Consider the following 19,033-nt stretch of genomic DNA (forward strand, 5'->3'; position numbering starts at 1 on the left):
AATCAATCTTCCCTTTCATTGCTGGATTCAGCCTCTGACCATTCAGGACTGTACCGATGCCGTCTGCGCTGTCGCTCAGCGGAAGCGGATGCACACCCACAGCCTGGTCTCCCGTGCAAGGCAACCAGCCTGGGTTTCCCAGCGGTCTTCAATTCAGCAACACACATTTCCCCGCACCTTAGCACCAAGAATAAGTGAGACAGACGTATATAAAATGACACACTTTATTAAAAGTTACATTCAGCAGCAATGGACATATTTACTTAAGTAGATTTTAACTGTCAAGGAGCTTATAATTATAAATCCCTCTAAGGCATCGAAAGCTCTTAGATGTTTTAACTTCTTTGCAATCATTTCATATAAATAGGTAAGGTAAATGATGCTTGCCTAAGAGGAGGATACCCCAGCTGCATTAAACAAAGATATACATATAAATATATGTATAAAACAATGATTTTTGTTATAAACTCATCAATGGGGATATTTAACAATCTTTAAGGCTTGGGCTCTGGCCCTGCAACTATTGTTCACGTAAGAAGTCTCCTGTTTAAGTTACCGCGTGCGTGTGTACAGATCGCTCACACGGCTGAGAGCTGCAGGGCAGGGCCAAAGCTTTGGCAGAATCAGCAAAAATGTCAAAACGCTCAGTGAAATATATTTACAGTCTGTGCAAGTAGCATCACCTACTGTTATTGATTACGGAGGTCTCTCAGAAGCTGTCAACAGCGGAAAGGCACCGTGGCAAAGACTAATCTGTTAGCTCTTAGTTTTTGACGTCATAGCTCTCCCTTCTGAAGAGCAGTATTTGGGCTCTGGAGCCTTGGGGACGTCGGTCGGGGCGCAGGACAGAGCAGCAGCAGCAGCAGCAGCACGCAACTGCGGGCCTGAGCTCAGGGCACAAGCACATTGAGTCTCAAGTTTTTCCAGCGCCAACAGCAGAACCCTCCCTTGATGTGCAGCAGTTCAGCTGCTTTTTGCAGGTGTAAACAAGAAAAGTGCCAACCACTTCCAGTATTAGCCAACTGCCCACCCCCCAATAAATAGTGATCGTGCATCCTATCATTAAACTGTGCTTTATGCCTCTAATAAGCCTATGTGTGAGGAAGAGGAAATTGCTGTTGAAACAGAAGCTGTGACTAGATCTGATAAACAGCATAAACTAATTTGAATGAATCCAGCTGCAGGGTCTGATTCTTTACCAACTCACCGCTGACTTTCCATTTGCGTGCAATTCCTTTGGCTTCATGATCTACAACAGGTCTAGTCAGAGAGGGAAATCTGGCTTTATCTTACACTGGCGGCTGGTTACTGCACGGGCGCGTGGCTGATGCAAACTCCCAGAATCGATTCACTGCAAGTCTCTTGGTGCTGAACACCAAGCGGTACACGCGGCCCCGTCCTCACGGACGGATGAGCCTTACAGAAGGGGTTTTCACCACCACGGCGATGCTGGCACAGCAGCATCAAAAGCTCATACACAGTAAGCTTGAAGGAAAGGCACGCTCCAGGATATATTCCTAAAATATCTCAGTCGTTCATTGAAGACAACTGCTCTTCTGTATTCCGCTCTGACCTAGCAGCTCCCCTGCCATCACCTCCCCGTGCCACTGCCGCACGTGCTCTGCTCTCGCAAGGCCAGACTGTTTTCTGGTCTTTGGAGTGCAAAAGCTAACTCCAGCCTCGGAAGCAAGCACGCGGTTACGGACCAGCTCAGCCAGCTCCCGTTGCCTCCACGCTCTCCCTCTGCCTGGGAAGCAGCCGACGGCTGGCTGCAGCGAGGCCGCGAGCCCAACACCCACGGAGGACCTGTGGAAAATTTAGTCTCCCACCACTCGCTTTCATTGGCCTTCTGCCGTTTCTGATGATAGCCACCACTTGCTCTTCGCCTTCGCACACAGAGGCAGAGCGCTGGCTGGATTTGAGAGAATTTCTTAGAGGAAAAATTGACCCTAAACCTGGAAATGGCCATCACCTCTCACAACCGCAACGCTCTATGGACTACAGGGAAGTCAACAGAAGGATTTTTCTTTCCACAAACTACACAAATCCTGCCTTCCACGCAGTATTTTTGAAGGACGCAATTGAAGCCAACGGGAAATGTTTTAATGGTAGAAGAATCAGACCCTAAAGTATATTATTTCTATCATCTCAGCCATCTCACTGGCACAAAAAAAATGAGATGGCTTCCAAGAACAGGTTGGAATTTGGGATGAAGAGAGGGAAATGCCCCTTCCTTCCCTTTGCTCTAGGGCTGTTGGTTTGAATTCTGCGTTAAATAAGATGACAGCATTTCTTCAGGGAGAAACTAGAAATAGTGGAGCAAATAATATTTTCACCTTTGATCAAAATGACTTTTATAACAAAATCGACATGTTACAGGGGGAAAATCATTGCAAAAATATTTTTGTTTAAAAAGTGACTCCATGTAACGGAGGTGCATTTTCAGACAATTAGGTACCCAAACCCCACTGACAACGTAAGTGAACTGGGACTGTCACTCCCATTTGTGCTCCCAAAATCTTCTTCTAAAAGAGAGAAGAACCCTCTTGGGCTCTGTGGAAACCCTGTGACTTTTCTTTTAAAGCCAAAGCCATCCCAGGAAATATAGGATACAGCAGAAACCTGCACAGCTGACTCGGTTGCCGCCTTTCGTAGAGCCTGGAGCTGGAAGGAGCTCCTCCGGCGTTGCCCCCCGTCCCCCACCAGCCAGGCCAGTCCTGCAAGCCCCTGAAAGGAGGAAGGGCAGGCAAAGGCATAAGCCCGTGAGCTTTAGCTCAGGAGAAAGCTGGCAGGCTATGGTGCTTATTCACCCAAGTCAGCTCTCACTGAAGATGAGTTTATGGAAGGTAATGAGACCATTACAGCTCCATACGGAAAGACATTTCTAAGCTTTTTTTAAAAAAAACAAAAAAACTACAGGTATAATTTTTTTTTTTTTCCCCTGAATCCTCCATTGGCACTTGAATTTAAAACACAGTTTAACTCCTCAGTATGTGAAATCTCATGGCCACATTAATCGAGAACATCTGAAGCCAGGAGAAAGAAATCACTTCCAGTTATGTTGTCAGTGTTACGTGCGTAACATTCCCACAGCTGTAGATCCATTGTGCTCCACATTATAAATAAGAAATTGCATGGTGACAGCTAAAATTCAAAAGCGTTAATGTTTCTCTTTGCAACTCTTTTTCTATTTTTTTCTTCTTTTTTTTTTTTTCCTTCAGTCTTTTGAGGTTTCGCCCCTTTCCCTCCTAGTAGAAGTTACTTGAAGCAACATTATTGCTCACCCAACTGACATATTTACGGTAATTAAAAAAAATAGTAAATGCCAAGCAAATGTGACTAATGTTGCTATTTGGCAAATAAGCCAGAAATTACTTCTCTTGATTCTGAACCAGGCTGTCGTATTTGCGTTAACAAACATTTCTCCTTCTTCTGTTCATCTTGGTTATCCCAGCGCTTTAGGGAGAAGTCTGAGGGCAGCTCTAAGGACGCGGCCAAACGCTGCCCCGACCTCCGTCGCACCCGGCAGCGACCACCGAAGCCATGGAGTCGCGGAGTGCAAACGCAGCTGAGGAGTCGGGCCCCGTGAACGAACACAAACGAGCTCCCTTGTATCTCTCGCATTCTAGGTTGCGGTCCCTTTCAACCATGAAAAACAGCTACAAATTGTTCCCAGAGCTAAACCACTTAACATCTTGGCACTTGGTTGTTTTTAACTTTGTAACAATAGGCACTGTTCACTCCTCTCAATCTCAGCTTTTTATTCTATAATAAAGCAGGAATACTGATGAAAGGCTAGTCACGGCTTCTCCCCGTGGTATCAGGGTGGTGGCATGTGATGATTCACATGGGGTGTGTTTGATCCAAGAAAGCCCAGCCTCTGCTTATTCTTCCTTTGTTCTGTCATCTAAGGTGGAAAGGCAGAGAGACACGAGTTGAGAATTTTTTCTTTTTTTTTTTTTTCCTTTTTACCATTATTTAGCAGTCACAGAACAAGATACATATAAGCAAAACAACAGGGAGTGGAATTCTTTTCTTCAGCATTGAAAATTACAAGTAAGAGATGCCTTTGAAGTGGAAGATCTGTTTTCCTGCAAAGTATGGACATTTTATTCTCATTTGTACATTATTCTTATCCAGCGGCAGGTCTCACAGCGTATTTCTTTGCGCTGCTATCGTGTTGTGTAGCCCTGCAGAGAGCCAGCGTTTGCACTTGGTGCTGTGCAATCACAGAATTAAAAGATGGTCCCAGCTGCAAAGGCTTTAAATTTAAGCCAGGAAAGAACAGATTCAGCCAGAGGGGGATGAAAAAACCCCACCAGAACGGTATGGGTAAGCACAATAAGCAACGGTCTCAGCACATCCACCCTAAACCTTTGTCGAGTTTTTCACAGGGAAAGAGTTTTAAGGAGGGATTTGAAGGGGGATAATTAGATAACCCTGTTGATGCCACTGAAGTGCTTCCCATAAAGAAAACACAAAGATGCTTTTCAGAAACCGTAATGAGGAAACCAGAGGTGACCAGCATGTTTAGCGAAAAAGGAGCTGGCCTTTTGATCCTGGAGCGAGAGGAAACCCGTTAGGTGGTTCGGGCAGGAGCAGGGCTCTAAGGGAGGCCAGCAGCCCGTGCTCCATGCAGGAGAGAAGGGGGAGCCGCGGGAGGGGCATCCAGACAAGGGTGACACAAGCAAAGTGACAGGCTCGGCAAATTGTTTACGCAACAGACTGTCGATATCCTTAGCGGGGGAAAAAAGAAAAATCCAAGTGTTGGGTTCAGAAAGCTTTTTTACTGGTTCCCATCAGTATGCAGCTATGTCTAACGCTACGCCTTTTTTATTGCCGGGTTATGCGGTACCTGCATATGCAAAGCCCGTCATCACTTCTGCAGTTTTCCCTCTGTCCTCACTGGAAAGATTTCATAACTATTTCCCCCTCGGCTTTTCTCCTTACCTGTTCTCCGCTGTTGCTAATAGAGTACAATTTCATTCCAAACCCGTATCAGCGTATCTACTCAGAAAGCTCACTGGAGGGAAAGATAAAACCTTTCTAAGACAAAAGTCTCTTTTGTAACGCTGTCCTGACTGTGACCTGATGAAAGCTAGCGCGTTCACCCACACGTGCGCAGGTTGCTACCCGCTGCGGGGCACTTACCTGTTCCTTGAGCTCAGCAAGCTGACCGGAAAGCTGCTTTACAAGGCTCATGGTTGACTCCAGCCTCTCTTGCAGGTTCCTGATTTCGTTTTGCTCGCTGTCGCCTTCGTTGCTAACCAGGGACATGGCTCTCATCCGAGGGAACCAGTCCAAATTCTTCTCCTACATGGGAATTAGAAAAATTAATAATGTTAGGAGGGGTTTACGCAGTGCTGCTAAGCTGAGACTAGAGAATGAAAGCTCAGAAGGACTTCTGCTCGGTGGATGACACACAGCAAGCGAGCTTAGGAAACAGTAAATTCAGAAAGTATTTTACACGAGTACTTTTATTCCAGGTTCTCCTTAGCTACAAAGAAGGCACCAACTGGAAAATCTCGGTTCCCCACAGCTGCACCTGTGCTGCAGCGCGGGCAGCGTTGGCACATTCATCTGCGGCTCTGGCACGCAGAAACGCCCGCTGGGTCAGCTCTGGGGAGACTTCTCTGGTACACTAGCGCCAGGAAAGCCCGTGTGCTCCCCGTGCTTTGCTCTTAAGCGTATGCAGGGACACATTTCCCCGCTGTCCCTTCAGCTTGGCTGGCCTCCATCTGTTTCGGCCGTCCTTGCGGCAATGTCAGCCAGCCAACATCAGTAAAACAAGACGAGCCAGAGTCCTCTCCAGCCTGGCCTGGAGCGCGCCTACTACAAGAGCAGAGGGACCTTGGATTCAGCTGCCCGCAACAGAAGATTTGGGGTCCTGGGAAAGGCTTAGGCTTCGGCGTGCTATTCAGATTGCATACCTTAGGTAAACGCAACCACAACGCCATGGCTAAGGGCTAACCTGCTACGGCCCAAGCACTGCACGGAACAGCGCTGAATTGGGTGTTTCTCTGTTCGTGGACTCAGGCTGTGCATTTAATTGTAATAAAAATACTGTAAATGGAACAAGTCAGGAAGATGCTGCATATCAGCACGAGCCTGAGTTGTCTCCGTGGCTCGGGGGCACAGATATTTGTGTGCAAAGCGTAACAGATGGAGGAGACTGAAGGGTGCAAGCCTAGGAGGGGTGGCAATCGGGTTTGCCTTAAGGCACGAGACAAAGGAAACGGGTCCTGTAAGCTGGTGATGCGTTACACCAACGCACCTCTGCCCTCCACCTTGGGGGGAGCGGGAGGATGTGGTTAGATCATATGCGTAGTGTTTTGCAACGGGCCTCTATGGAAACGTGCACTCGATAACTTTAGAAGAGAAACAGAATGAGTTCAAGTGTGTTTCTTCCAGTCTCCTGCTCTGTGAATGGCCCCACACAAATAGCACTGTATCGGAAAGGAGGAAAGAAATGGAGTTCTTTCCAGACGTCCACCTACGAGACTCCTGGCAGGCAAGAGCTGTGCTGCTTACGTTATCTGGGCTCGACATCTGGTAAAGTTTTAAGTGCATTGTAGTCTCAGACTTGCCTCACCATGAAAACAGAAAAGCCAGCGATGGTTCTGCAGGGTCCACACGGGCTGGCCCGGCAGAGCTGTGAGCCCGGGGATGTGCCAAGTGAATACAGCTTTATCGTGCTTCCAGAGAGAGGTGCCTTCAGCTATGGAGTGCTCTGCCCTGATCACCAAACCCTCCCCTCCTACAGCAACATGGTCTCGAAACAACCAAGCTAACCCTCGGTAAGCACGGAAGCACCTACGGTATTCATGTTTTTCCACTATTTGCGTTAGCCCAGTCCCTTCTGTCACCCTGGATAGGACTAAATGCAAAGCCATAGGAATTTTGGCTTGTTTTCTTCTTTTTAACTCAAGACTTGTCCGGCTGTTTTTGTCTGGCTGTGCAACCTCTGGTCCTGTCGCTAAACCGACAAGATGTTCAGGGAATAAGACCGTGCCCCTCCGTTGCATTTTGCAGCCCAGGGCTCAGTCAGCCGTGTGCGCGGGTGGAATGAGGCCTCTTTCCTCGCTTCCCACTTTTTGAGCCTCGTGATCTCATTATGACAATTTACTGTGGTTACGCATGATGCCATTTTCAATGGGTCATAACTCATTCAAATCAAAACCTGTTTTCACCAGCTCCGCTGGTGAGCTCGAAAGGAGCGCACGTGACCCTCCCTGCTGGATATCCCCAGCGGACACACGGAGCAGTCGACTCTGTTTCTGCTGCATGCGTTTCTGCTTACAAGACCAGCATTCATTTTCCACGAGTACGCTCTGATATTTATTTTAAATTTATTTTGGCTAGGATCTAGCAGAGCATTCATCACGTGCCTAGCGTTAAGCACAGGTGTACTCGTTTATATTAAGCTTAGTTTGTGCACAGTGCCTTTCTGGATCAATGCCTTTTTTTTTTTTTTTTTTTTGCAAAATGTTTGCCAGCAAATTTGTCTGCCACTGTAGGCACAGAAAGTGAATTCAAAGGAGCTACAGCGAACAGAGCTGCACTTGTGTCTGAATGTTTCCTGGAAAGCTCTGGTATCTGCACCCATTACAGCGTCTCTTGCTTGAAGCACCTGAAGATATCAAATGCAAGGCCGCGTGGCCACAGGAGCCAGCCGAGGGGCCAGGAGCCCTTTTTGGCAAGCCTCGCCATAACGCCAAAGTTTCTAAAGGCAGGCTGCACAGGGAGAGCCATCTGAGACTCCATCATTGCAGTCCTTGTGTTTGCTGAGTACTGCTGCCAGGATTGTGAAATGCACTTTGCTAGTTTTGTTTTCCATCTGCCACTCCCTTGCTCCTCCAGGATGCAAGGCAGAGACCGCTGCCTGCCTTGGAAAGTTTTTTGTGGACCGACCCTCCACCGCACTGCAGCATCCAGGGGGACGCCATGCAAATCCATGCGGATGCCAGATGTCCCGGCTTAGGGGGCTTGCCCCTCTCGAGGCTCCCAGTGTCACCTGCTTCCCTCCTCCTCGGCACGACATTCTACTTCCTGGGAAGAGGGATGACCAGGAGCAGGTGAAGACAGGGACAGAGCCCGCAGGACCTCGCCCGCTGCCACAAGACCCTGTGGTGCTGATGGCAGCTCTTCAGCTGGAACCACTCTGCACCACGTGCCAGTTCATCTCAGCCACCACGAGCCCCAGAGTCACGGGAGCTCAAAGACAGGCTCCACTCATTCACTTTGCCTTCCCAGCAATGCTGTGATAATCTCTCCCAAGAAAGAAACCCAGTTGTGGTTTCATCACAGACCAAGAAAATCCAGGCATTTTTTTTGTCAAAACGTTGTGGAGGATCAAGCAAGGACTTGATCCAAGTTCTAAGAGAAGCCGATGGGTTTGTGTGGACCGGAGACCTCACGAAAAGATGCTACTGACTTCTGTAGCTTTTCCTGGCAGCAGAGAGGCAACAGGTCACACAGCTGACCACAGGTCTCTCACTTGGTAGTCCAAGTGCTGTGTTGGGTGCAGGCAGGACTTTGCTTCTCGGTTCTCAACTGCATATACATCTAAGGAAATCCAGCCCAGCTGCATATCTGTCACGCAAAGTATCAGAAAGATTCAAAATTCAGCAGGAAACACATTCTAGCCTGCCAGCCTGTCTTTAAGTTAAAAATACTTACCCAGCTTTCACTGATAGTTCCCTTATAGTGCATGCAGTAAAGCCCTTGCTTTTGGTGGTCAATATTATCCTATTTTTACATTGCATTATGAACTGCAGAACTTTATCAAAGGGCAGCATGAAAATTAGCTCTGGTGCACAGCCCTACTTTCTGAGTGTCTACCACAAACAAACAGCAATTGCTGCTGGGGACAAAAACCTTTTGATCACAAACCCGCCGGGATCCAGAAGGCAAGTTGGACAAGGCTCCTCTGCCGAAAATTTTCGCGACCTGTAAGTGTTCACGGGGGGCGGGGGGGGACGGACACACGGACAGGCACTCTGTGACTGCTCAGCTGTGGGAAAGCTATTTCTACTTCAAGGTAATTGCTTGCCAATTAACTGGAGGTAGTTAACATGTTTGTACAACCCCAAACATTTGTCCTGGGACTTAAATGTTTATGGGCTCGGTCCAGGGTTCACCTTGACCAACTAACACATGTTAAAGCTGTAACGTGCCTCCTCTACGCTGCAGGCGCGCTCCTGCTTCGCCTTATTTGACTGCTGCGGGAATGGGATTTTGCAGGGGGTTATCTGTCCCGCCTTAGCTATTACTCTTAGAAATCCAACCATTTTGCCCAGGACAGCATTCACTCAGACGTTTTGAACCCCGTCTGGAACCGAGCAGCATTTTGGACGAGGGAGGCAGGCTGCTGGCAGAGAGCAGGGCAAACCTCTGCAAAGAGCTGTCACGGGGCTCAATCAACAGCCACCAGGTTAGTGCAAGGTGACATAACTCGAACGTAAATGAGCTCACAGAGGGTGAGGTATGGGGATGGGACACTTTCAAACAAAGTAGCTGCCTGGACACAGAATTAATTGTTAAAATGTACTGAAATCTTCTTTCTAAACAGCCGGGGCTGAAGGCAGTATATTATTACTGTTACTTCATTCTTGCACAGGATAGCAGCTATTTGCAGCCCAACCGCAGCAGCCACCTACGGATCGCAGCATCTTCCCGCTCCACGCTCCCTCCGCAAGCATAACGTGTGCCTCGCAGAATTCATATTTAAGTATACATCTGCGTCCAGGGCAGAATGTCAGCCAGACAGGAAGGCTGCAGGGACGGAGAGGAGCCGCAGCCTCCTCTCCGTCAGTTCAGCTGGGGAAAAAGAAGAAAGAAAAAAAAAAAAAAGGGAAAAAGGCAGGTGGGGCTAGCCAAAAAGGCTGCCGGCCAAAGAGACTGCACACGAGCAGAGCAGACATTTCGTGTGGCGATCCAGCGTGCTCGCTCCCTCCATCCTCCCCCCTCCCCTCGGCTGGCGGGACTCCAGCGGGAAGCACAGCTCACCCGGGGCGAACACCTCTCCGCAAGGTACCCTGGGTACACGTAGCCGCGAGGTGCCGACGGCGAGGGCACATGCCTGAGAAATCACCGGGCTTAGAGGATTTGCTACTCGCGTTTTCTGAGAAACCTCAAACCCCTCTTCTTGGAGAGGCACGCTCAGAGCAAAAGTCTGTGTTTGCCTCCTGGATTTTTCTGTGCAACTTTCTCCCTCCCTTCTGCAGGCTTTGCAGGCAGAGGGCAGAGTTACGGGCTAAGTCCTCCCTTCAGCAAAACGTCGCCATTTTTCTGACTTTGCTAGCTCCGGTCGAGCACGGATGGAGAAAAGACCGAAGAAATTTGTTTAGAGTTTCTATACTTTGCACAAAGTCTCTCTCGAGCCATCCCTGTCCTGTTGGCACAGCCAACTGGCTTCAATCGAGCTCTCACGCTGAGCTGAATCCATGCCTCCGGAGTAATTGGCAGAGGGACGTTTCTTTAGGAGGTGCTGGTTTCACAGGCTAGCAGCGAGATGGATCAGCTGCAGCCAGCAGGAAAGACTGGGCTGAGCCTTTAAAAAATAGATTACTAGATAACAATGACAGAAAATAGGTCAAAGAGTAGGACGAGGGGGATGAAGTAGAGGAGCGAAGGCAGCCTAATGCATGCTTTCTGCTGGTGCCACTGCCGTGGGCTCAGAGTGCCGTGCCACCGTCAGCTGTACCAGACTTTCATTTCTCCAGCGGACTCTAATGCAGTGACTCTTTGCCCTTTCTAACCCGTGACCCCTTGTTGCAACATGAAAACAAGCCATTTCAGGACTTCCCTCCTATCTATTCAAAAAGAAACGCGGAGATGACTGCTCATGACTCCTCCTGGGTTGTGACCTCCCCAGCTGCATGCATCAGAGCAGGAGATGGGCCTCCATGTCCACCAGCCCACCGTTTCCCCGTCTGGCGCAGATCGTTCGCTCCTCGGTGACTCAGTGAAGCGAGATGGCCATCAGGAGGGTTACTTGTTACCTAATAACGAGGCTGAGAAAACGAGTATGCTTGAAGCCCTCTGAGCTCCTCAGCTAGATGGTTGCCGAAGGGTGCAGAAGAGGAGCACAGACATCTCCATGAAGGTTTGGTACCGGCAACTTCATGGTTTATGGTATCCCACCGTACAAAACACGTTTGTCGGCGTGCAATGATGAGCAGCCGCCACAGCAGCCTGGCGAAAGCCTCCTACAGCCGCCGGTCACCCCGTAGCCTCCCGGTCTGAGGAGCGTGGCACAGCTGCACCCCCCAGGACCCGCGCCTCGGCGTGCGGGCAAACCAACCGTCGGCATTGCTGCTCGTCGGCAGGCAGCCCCTGTCCTTTCAGGCACGAGCACCGACAGCCCGTTCGCTCCCCTGTTTTGAGCCAGCATCTTGAATAAATACTTTGGCGCTGGGTATAGAGAGATCTGTTTACTGAGGAAATTATTCTGTATGTCTGAAACGTAAATAAGCCCATCCGACCCCTTCCCAGATCTGTTGCCTGTATAAGCAGAGAGTGATCAGTCCAAACGACCTTTGGAAAGCTATTATTTTTCTGCCTAGGGACAGAGTCTGGTCCTAAAAGTCTGTAGTTATGTAGCTCCTATAGCCACCTTAAAAAGGGATTTTAAAGATTTAAACTATCTTCTGCTTTAGATGACACAGGGCAATAACCACTTTGTGATTTAATCACAGACAATAATAATTTGGTTCAGTGCATGATTCAGCTAATCCACAATTTGATAAACGTTCATCCTAAACTACAAACCCAAATAGCTTTCTGCAAATCCTGTTTGACACTTTAATGTTAAGACTGTATTTGATAAGCAATCTGTGCTGTACAAGAATATAGGGAGGGAAATTAGGAATTGTTATGCATCTATATGCATCCACAACAGTAATTCAAGGAAAATAAAAATAAACCTTGGCGATTACAGATAAATCTTTATGCAACAAGAAAACTCATAGGTCTGGCTGGGTCTATACTGGATTGATACACGCTACAGCTTCCACGGCTCATGGAAAAATAGAGAAATCTGTTTCCCCCTGAAAGAAGACTGAAACCGTAACACAAACCCACCGTCTGCTTTAGCAGCGTCATTGATGCATTTACTTTCATTTTAACTTGGCTGAATGTCTTTGAAGGCTGCAACAGAATCTATCACTGTAATTCTGACTAATTGTGAATTCTTCAAGACTGATATCCAGGCCGGTCAGTTACAAATGTCGCAGTGTTTCAGTATCAGCATTCCCGCTTGCAATATCCCTGCAAAAATTACGGCGAGGAAGGATAATAAACCTCAAATTGTGAAGATCCCTCTCTGATGCTGTATGCGACAGTTTCGATACTCAGCTTGAAAACTCTGTAAAGGACCCTGCTTTTCCAAGAACAAACACCCCAAAATTTCTGCCCATCAAACACACCTAAGGGACTTGGCATTTACCTCCAAGCGATGGAAACAATCACGAAGATAATTTTTTACAGCCGAGACGGTAAGTTTGGATGTGATCTCGCACCATTGTTGTGGCCAAAACCATATGCAAATGCTAAGTTCATGAGTCAGCAGCGTGCCCTTACACCGAAAAAGGCCAACCACGACCTGGGCTGCATCAGCAAGAGCGCAGCCAGCACGTCGAGGGAAGCGATCCCGCTTCAGCCCCGAGCGGCTTTACCCCACAAGGTGGAAAGCAGAAACCGAACGAAGCAGCTTTGTCACCAGCACGCTACGACTGCACCTTCCAGCTTCTCCCCGGGTGGGAACCCAGGGCACCCGCGGGTGTGCAAGGGCCGGGGACTCACCAGAGTTGCGTGGCACGACGTCTGTGCGCTTGGAGGACCTGAGCTTGCATCCCACCCCAGCGCTACCCTCCTCGAAGCCACGTTTTGCTTCTCGTGTCTTCCCTTCCCTCTGGCGCACGTTCATTTCTCAACCGGTGATTTTCTGCTGCTTCGATCGCTCTCTGCCACCTTATCTCTATCATAACCCCGAGAATTGATACTCTCCTCTGCAAATCTTCAAGAATCCCAACACTACCATCTGAAGCTACGATTTGGTGCTTAATATTTGTGCCCTTGAAATAGATATAATTATTGATTTGTGCAAAACATGAGTTTATTTTTCCACATTCCTATGTTTTTATGTTGTTAGTGGATACGGGACATGCTTTAGGAAAAACACTTCAGATTATTCATTTAAAATCATTAAATTATTTCTGATATAATCCCTGGATCTTGTGCATAACGAAACAACATCTGGTAGAGAGATTAGAAAATAAATGTTCTTGGCGTATTTTTTTTTTCTTTTGTTAAACAGATGTTGTTGATACAAAACACCAAACTGTAAATCATAGCCTGCATGTGGACACAGACTGTCACTACTGAGCAGAAATTTACTGTGGCTAGATAGAGATTTGAAACAGCAATGAATCACTGGCTTACTAACTTTATTCACGTGGGTATGGTTTCAATATTCTGACATTAAGTGCACATGTCCTTAAAAAAAAAAAAAAAAAAAAAAAGAACCTTTTAATGGCAGCATGGGAGGCTCCGGTTTAGTTCCAGCTGTGTCGGCGGGGGAAGCACAGCGTAATGCAATGGCAGCCTCTGCGCAGAGGCACCTGGCAGTTCTCCGTCTCTTCCCTCGCAGCTCATCGCGGTGCTGCTATTGAATCCCACAGGCTCGGCTCCCCCGGCACTGAGCGGCCTCTCTTAGTGCCGCATGGCGTAGGGCAACCCCGTCACAGGAGAGGGGCCGAGCTGCTCACGCAGCCCCACCACCGCCACCAAAATGCCTCCAGCTCTAACTTCTTTCTCCCTCTCGTTCCCCCGCTGCTCCCGACATCATTTCAGCAAATTCATCGTTCGTTTGCCGGGCTGGCTTGTGCCTAGCTGAACGGTAATGGTATTTCTGCTTCCCATGGACTCCATTTCAAGTGAACAGAACTACGATGCTTCTCCAGCTCCCTGCCTTTCCTAGCCGTGCACTACCACGCTGCTTACACTAGCATGCTGAAGCCCCCCCCCTTCTCCTGGTCTTCTTTTAATATTGATTTTCTTTTGCAAAACATGCTAGCGGGTGCACGCCAGCTACTTGAACTCCAGACAAAAGCCAATGGCACTAACACTGCTGCAATGTAAACATACCCTACAGTATCCTGCCGCTGCCGGGGACAGAGATGATGTCTGCTCCTTAGAGACATACTTACCATTCAGCTAGTAAGGACACCGCAAATTTTGACCCGTTTTTGTCAATATAAGTGCTGGTTTGATCCAGTGGATCAGGGTCTAACTCCATGGTTAAACTCCGAACCACGACTACTTCGTATCTTTTGTAGCATGGGATTCAGGCGCAAACTTGTTGAAATTTATGTGGGTTGTTTTTTTTTTTTTCACATGTAGCTTTAATTCTCTGGCCCTGTCACCTTGCATTTTGCAAGTACTGTCCATTTCCTAGCTTTAGCTTCAATTTGGTGTAACAGAATCTTTGGGAAATACAAAGACTCAGCTGGAGACTCGTTTTTCAGAGGCTCAGGACTTGACCTTGTTCTCAGCTTTACACAGGCAGGGCTGCGCTGATTGCAGCGCCATTGTTCTGGTTTAAGATACTGCCAGAATCGAGGCATTCTGAATCCTGATCTGAATGTCCCTGCTTCGGGCCCATTTAGACTCTGATGTATTTTTTGCACATGATGCTCTATGAAAGGACAATTTAAAGAACAACATTTTCTTTTAAAAATTATAAGAATTATTACCTATCACCAATGGGCTATACAGAACCGGGTTTTTTTTTAAGCAACGATGCGATCATGCATATGTCGTACCCATGCACAAACGCACACACGGGAGTATCAGAGGAGAGGAGAACGATCTAGGTTTCCCTCTGGAGCATCTCTTAACAAAACAGCCCCAAGGAAAGGCCACCTTTCAGCCTTATGCGCCTGAACGCTATCAACCTGCTCTGCTGAAATGCTCGCCCATGAGTTTTGTACATTCCTCTGCCCGGCGAGCACAACTCCGTGCCCGCGCAACCACGACGGTCGAGGAGATGCCCCTCGGCAGGTCTGGCCGTGGCTGGCTGAGAGGCAGATCCCGCGAGGTGCCACCTACCTAACCGGGAAGCACAGAGCACTTTTATTCCCTTTGGGAAATAGGCGGAAACCAGCAAAACCGGGCGCTCAAGGTGAAACGTCTATTCATTCAGGTTCGTGCCTACTGCGCGCTGTTTGCAGAGGCTGCAAGCACAGATCAATAAAAGAAAAAACCACCGTGGTACTTTGTGAACCTTTATCTGCCTGTACTGCATTTTCATTTAGTGCTCTTGCTCGCATTGCTAGGAAAATATTCAAATGGATCCTCTGTACAGATCTGCTTTTCCTTTTTGTTTTTTGCTTTCTTTCTGTTTTGGTTTTTTTTTTTTTTTTCAGCCCAGCATTTAAATATGGTTTGTTCTGTTCAATTAAAATGCATCTTCTCTTGAGAACAAGCAGATGATCAGTTTCACAAATCCGGAGTTACAATTCTCCTTCAGCAGCACCCAGCAAAATGAAAAACAGAGACAAAATATTTTAATCACATGTGTATAAAATACACAGGGTTCATTAAATATGATTTAAAGTTGCCTGTTTGTTTTGGAGACTCTTCAAAGCTCCTACTACCCCAAACTCACAGAAGTGTAATGTGATTCCTGATCTATTGAATTTCGTAGGATGGCTGTAGTGGGTTCCATTATATATAAATTGGATGCAGCCAATTTACAATCTCCGATATATACTTTTATCTCAAAATGCCCTGTGAGGCAATTGTGTAAAGTACTTTATCAGGGATTGTTGTTGGTAATATTGCAAGATTTCATGATGTAAAAAATACATCAATGTCATTTAAATTGAACAAAATGGTTCCCCGTTTTTTTTCCTGTAGAGCATTTTTAACCATCTTCTCAACAAATTTGTTCAATAAATACTGTATGAAACAAACATTTTGCACTTTGTCCCACAGATACAATTTGCCAACCTGATTGATTTCTTTCTCTACAACTAATCTGATTTCTTTAGGCTATATATCTTCTCTTTTATTAAAGATGATGCAATCTTAGCTTTTTATCATAGACACATCCACCACACTAAAAAAGAGAGAAGATTCTGTGAACTAGCTGCGCAACCAAATAGAAAAACCTGACACAAATCTCATAACGCTGATCCCAGAAGATAAATAGCACAATGAGACCAAAGTTATACAAATTTGGAAACTTAGCCATGCAGGATAATACGGGCCAGTGGATTTTTCTTCCCATGACAGACATAGAAAACAAGTAACTTCATTGTATCTATAACACCTTGTAAAACAAGCTCACAGTAAAGTTCCACCCAGTTCCCCCAAATCTTGCTGTCTCTGAACTGGGAGAACTCAGAAGCAAAACTACATTTTTTTGCAGTCTTTCCCTGTTTTACTGCTTGCAGATTCTCACCGCTATGTTTTGAGCCTAACCAAAGTTATGCTTATTTACTTTTAAATGGTGTTCCTGGTAAGGCGACAACCTCAAACTCATCTCCCTGTTCTTTGACTAATTGCCCTTACGTCTTTGGGCAAACCCGCAGGCAGTCCTTCGTTTCCTCCGCATCTGCGGTTATCTGCCCTGGCTGTGGACAATGTTGAAGTCTCTTTCCCATTAAAGAAGCCAGAAGCTTAGTACCACTGTAATACAAAGAACAATAATTGTTTTCAAATGTTGCAGTAAGATTCTCAAAGAGCATTGAAGTGTTTTGTGATTGTTGCTTCTCCCATAGTGCAAAATCAAATGAATTCAGTTTACACGCTTTGGGATCTGCTCAACACATTGTTCCTCTGGGATTAAACTTCTTATCGCTATCTGTGACCCCAGTTTAAGGTCCAGTTTTCATTAGGCAAAGCCATACACAGCCAGTCCCAGTAGAATCAAGGCTCTGTTACTGCCAGGATTTTAAGCGCACCAGTAGATGCCCATCCAGTCGCCTTGGAGAGCCTTTCCATCATTTGAAATCACAGAATAAAGGTCTGCCCACACACAGATCCATCTCAGGCCACATGCTTCTTTAACAAAGGGATAAAAGATGGCTTTTGCAAGCTGCCTGGAAAGTGAACAGCTCTAGTCTCTGGCAGGTCAAGGCAGGAGTGGATTCCAGCAGGGAACCGCAGCCCATGTCCTGCCAGCAGCGCTGCTCGGCTTGAGGGCGCTCCAGCTGGAACACCTCCACTCCGTGTTCGTGGGGATGTGCAAGTTTCAAGGAACACAGCCTCATGTCCAGACCCCTCCTCGAGTTTTTAAGGCCAGCAGCAAACAAACAAACAGGAACCCAACTCGGCTCATTTATTTTAATTTGCAAATTGAATGAACTGAAGTTGGAAGGAGGACAAGGAGGCTGTGACTACACTGTATTATTAAGGCAGAACCCATCTTTATAGCAAAATCAGTCTTAGAAGCCTAAATACTGGTCAACAGACAGGTGGCCAAATCTTTCAAACGCAGAGGAAATGAAGCCAAGCTTACAACTGAGTCACAGTACCACCGGGTCCAAAAAGACTAGGGCTGCCTAGCATCAAAACCACTGATTCCAGACCTCAGGGGGGGAAAAAAAACCCCAAATCTCAATGAATATACTTTTGGGGAGTTTTATGCTCCACCATGTAACTTGCAATTACATTAGAGCTTTTTATTCAGAAGTGATGTCAAAGAAAGAGAAAAGAAGACAGGGTTGCACTGATGCTGGGACCTGCCCCTACAGGAGTTAACAAGAACGCGAGGGGCCGATCACGGAGGCAGCAGGGACAAGGGCACCGTGCGATGGCACGGCCATTCCCTCGCTGGGTCAGCTAGGGGGTGAAGGTTATCACCATACCCTCGCTACACAGCAAATCTGCCGCTGCTGCAGCACCTGTCGTTGATAGCAATCGTCCTCCTGCTCCAGCTAATGGCATCATTTCTAACAGATCCGTGGTTTCCCATTCAAGCAGCAACAGGATAATTAATTTTGCCTGTCTGGAAAGAATGTGTATAAACTTAAAGCCACTAAAACCTCAAGCTTTTAAAATGAGGTACCAAATGAAGCTCACCTTTCCCTTTATTTACCCGCACCTCACGCATCACCTAACCAACTAAATCATTTACAGCGGACCAAAGAGCCCATGTCTGGAAGATGCAGAGCCCTTGAAGTAGAAAAGAAGATGCTCAGCTCTCTTGTAGAATAGGAGCTTTGTACAAAGATGCAAAGTCCTCACGTGATGCTAACTTTTCATGCTTTGAGCAACACGCAAATGAGCAGGAAATCAGCTAATTAGGCACGTTACTGTAATTGCTTATTTTATGAAGTGGAGAGGGAGGTGTTCAGCACTTCTCTAAGATAATAATGTAGAGGCAAAATTGTACAGTGAAGCAAAAATAGCAATGGTCTACCTACAGAAGTTAACATCATTTTTGAACAGGAAAAGCAACAAGAGAAGAATAATTCAATACCTAGCAGAAGGAAAACCAACAACGCCTCAATATAGTCTGTAAATGTAAAACCGGATAACACTTGCGTATATGAGGGGAGGGGGACATCCCCTCATATGCCAAGCATTGGTTGAACCTGTGCGCAGCACAATTCCAGCTCTATTTTAGTGACTCTGTATCACCACTCGATAGCTCTGAGATCCTCTGTGCATTTGAGGCAGGCCTTGATGCAGAAAAAGGACCTTCTCTGGGCCCTGGTGCACCTAAATTGAAACCTCGAACTTCCCACAGGATCTGCATCCATGTGGAAGGACACAGAGAGCTGCGTCCTCGCTCACTCTTCTGTTTTGAACACAACAAAAAAAAAAGGGGAGCAGTAAATCATCTATTTAGGCATGTTTCTTTAATTGCTTATTTTATGAAAACCCAACTGCAGACAAACCCGATGTCGTATTTCCTAGGAAATTAGCCTGTCAGAGAGACCTCAGATCTTATTTAGCACCCGGCTTTTGTGCTCTCGGTATTACTGCCATAGTAAGTAATTACTCATAATGTGGCATGCAT

General features: G+C 46.9%; 1 protein-coding gene across 1 annotated transcript in view; it reads right to left on the bottom strand.

Moving 5' to 3' along the window:
• Positions 1-3,181: 3,181 nt before the first annotated feature.
• The window catches only part of ITPR2 (inositol 1,4,5-trisphosphate receptor type 2), a 261,890-nt gene continuing 246,038 nt past the window's right edge, over positions 3,182-19,033 (bottom strand). The window contains exons 56-57 of the mRNA XM_075759160.1: positions 5,152-5,313; positions 3,182-3,907 (exon numbers count right to left, since the gene is read on the bottom strand). Of these exons, the coding sequence (XP_075615275.1) occupies positions 3,821-3,907; positions 5,152-5,313 (249 nt within the window). The 3' untranslated portion in view covers positions 3,182-3,820. The remainder of the gene's footprint in view (positions 3,908-5,151; positions 5,314-19,033) is intronic.

This window comes from Balearica regulorum, chromosome 1 (genome assembly GCF_011004875.1).
Source record: "Balearica regulorum gibbericeps isolate bBalReg1 chromosome 1, bBalReg1.pri, whole genome shotgun sequence".
Classification (NCBI taxonomy): Eukaryota; Metazoa; Chordata; class Aves; order Gruiformes; family Gruidae; genus Balearica; species Balearica regulorum.